Source organism: Nicotiana sylvestris, chromosome 12, assembly GCF_000393655.2.
Source record: "Nicotiana sylvestris chromosome 12, ASM39365v2, whole genome shotgun sequence".
NCBI classification, from domain to species: Eukaryota; Viridiplantae; Streptophyta; class Magnoliopsida; order Solanales; family Solanaceae; genus Nicotiana; species Nicotiana sylvestris.
In genome coordinates, this window is record NC_091068.1 from 103,321,438 (window position 1) to 103,322,783 (window position 1,346).

At 36.5% G+C, this 1,346-nt stretch overlaps 1 protein-coding gene across 1 annotated transcript; it reads right to left on the reverse strand.

The window, feature by feature from the left end:
* LOC138883480 (uncharacterized) lies at window positions 1-687 on the reverse strand. The gene is made up of 2 exons (XM_070164169.1): window positions 491-687; window positions 1-295 (listed from the first exon to the last, which is right to left on the reverse strand). The coding sequence occupies exons 1-2, from the start codon at window positions 685-687 to the stop codon at window positions 1-3; spliced, it is 492 nt and encodes a 163-aa protein (XP_070020270.1).
* Window positions 688-1,346: the final 659 nt, after the last annotated feature.

Genomic DNA, 1,346 nt, shown 5'->3' on the forward strand with positions numbered 1-1,346 from the left:
CTAGATTATAATCTGATTTATGGCAAGTTCCCGTGCCAGTTCTAAACCTGCAATCATAGTCTCATATTCTGCCTCATTGTTAGTTATGGAATGACATTTAATAGCTTGCCGAATGGTTTCACCCGTAGGTGGTAGCAATACTACCCCCAAACCTGCTCCTCTTACATTAGATGAGCCATCAGTGAATAAAGTCCAAGTTCCTGGATTAGCTCCATTGAACACCTGTAATTCTTTTTCTGCTTCTAACTGTATTCCCTGACTAAAATCAGCTAATACTTGTGATTTTATAGCAGTTCTAGATTGTTATGCAATTTCGTATTCACTTAACTCTATTGCCCACTTAGCTAACCTACCTGATAAATCATGCTTATGTAATATGTTATGTAAAGGGTAGGTAGTTACCACAACGATAGGATGACACTGAAAGTAAGGTCTTAACTTTCTAGATGTCATGATTAACGCAAGTGCAAGTTTTTCTAACTGAGGATACCTCGTCTCTGCATCTAACAAAGATTTACTTACGTAATAGATAGGTGATTGTTTACCTTGCTCTTCACGGACCAAAACAGCACTTACCGCCACCTCCGAAATAGCAAGGTAGAGGAGTAGCTTTTCCCCAGCCTTTGGTTTGCCAACAAAGGTGGATTTGATAAGTACGTTTTCAAATTCCCAAGTACTTGTTGACATTCCTCATTCCATTCAAAATGATCCTACTTCTTAAGGGCTGAGAAGAATTTAAAACACTTCTCTGATGATTTAGAGATGAATCTTCCCAAGGCTGCAATTCTCCCTATTAATCTTTGAGCTTCTTTCTTGTTTGAAAGTATGTTAGAGATTTTCTCAATGGCTTTAATCTGTGCAGGATTTACTTCAATTCCATGGTTAGAAACAAGAAAACCCAAAAACTTGCCTAATGCAACACCAAATGCACATTTTTTGGGATTTAACTTCATATTAAATTTGCGCAAAATTGAAAATGTGTCAGATAAGTGTGATATGTGATTTTTTGAGTACTGACTTTTAACAAGCATATCATCTATATATACCTCCATTGTCTTTTCTAAATATTCCTGAAACATTTTGGTAACTAACCTCTGATACGTTGCACCTGCATTCTTTAAACCAAAGGGCATTACTTTATAACAGTAAGTCCCTCTGTCTGTTATGAATGAAGTTTTTTCTTCATCTGCCGGATCCATTTTAATCTGATTATAACCTGAATATGCATCTAAAAACTTAACAATTCGTGACTTGCAGTTGCATCAATCAATTGATCTATTTGTGGCAGTGGAAAAGAATCTTTAGGGCAGGCTTTGTTAAGATCTGTATAATCTACACAAACCCGC

Bases quoted from the DNA above. Each gene is read 5' to 3' on its own strand.
- LOC138883480 (XM_070164169.1), bottom strand. From the start codon at position 687: ATGTCAACAAGTACTTGGGAATTTGAAAACGTACTTATCAAATCCACC. The intron at 296-490 runs GTATCCTCAGTT...ATAACAATCTAG, and splicing joins TTGTTAGATGCAGAGACGAG to AACTGCTATAAAATCACAAG.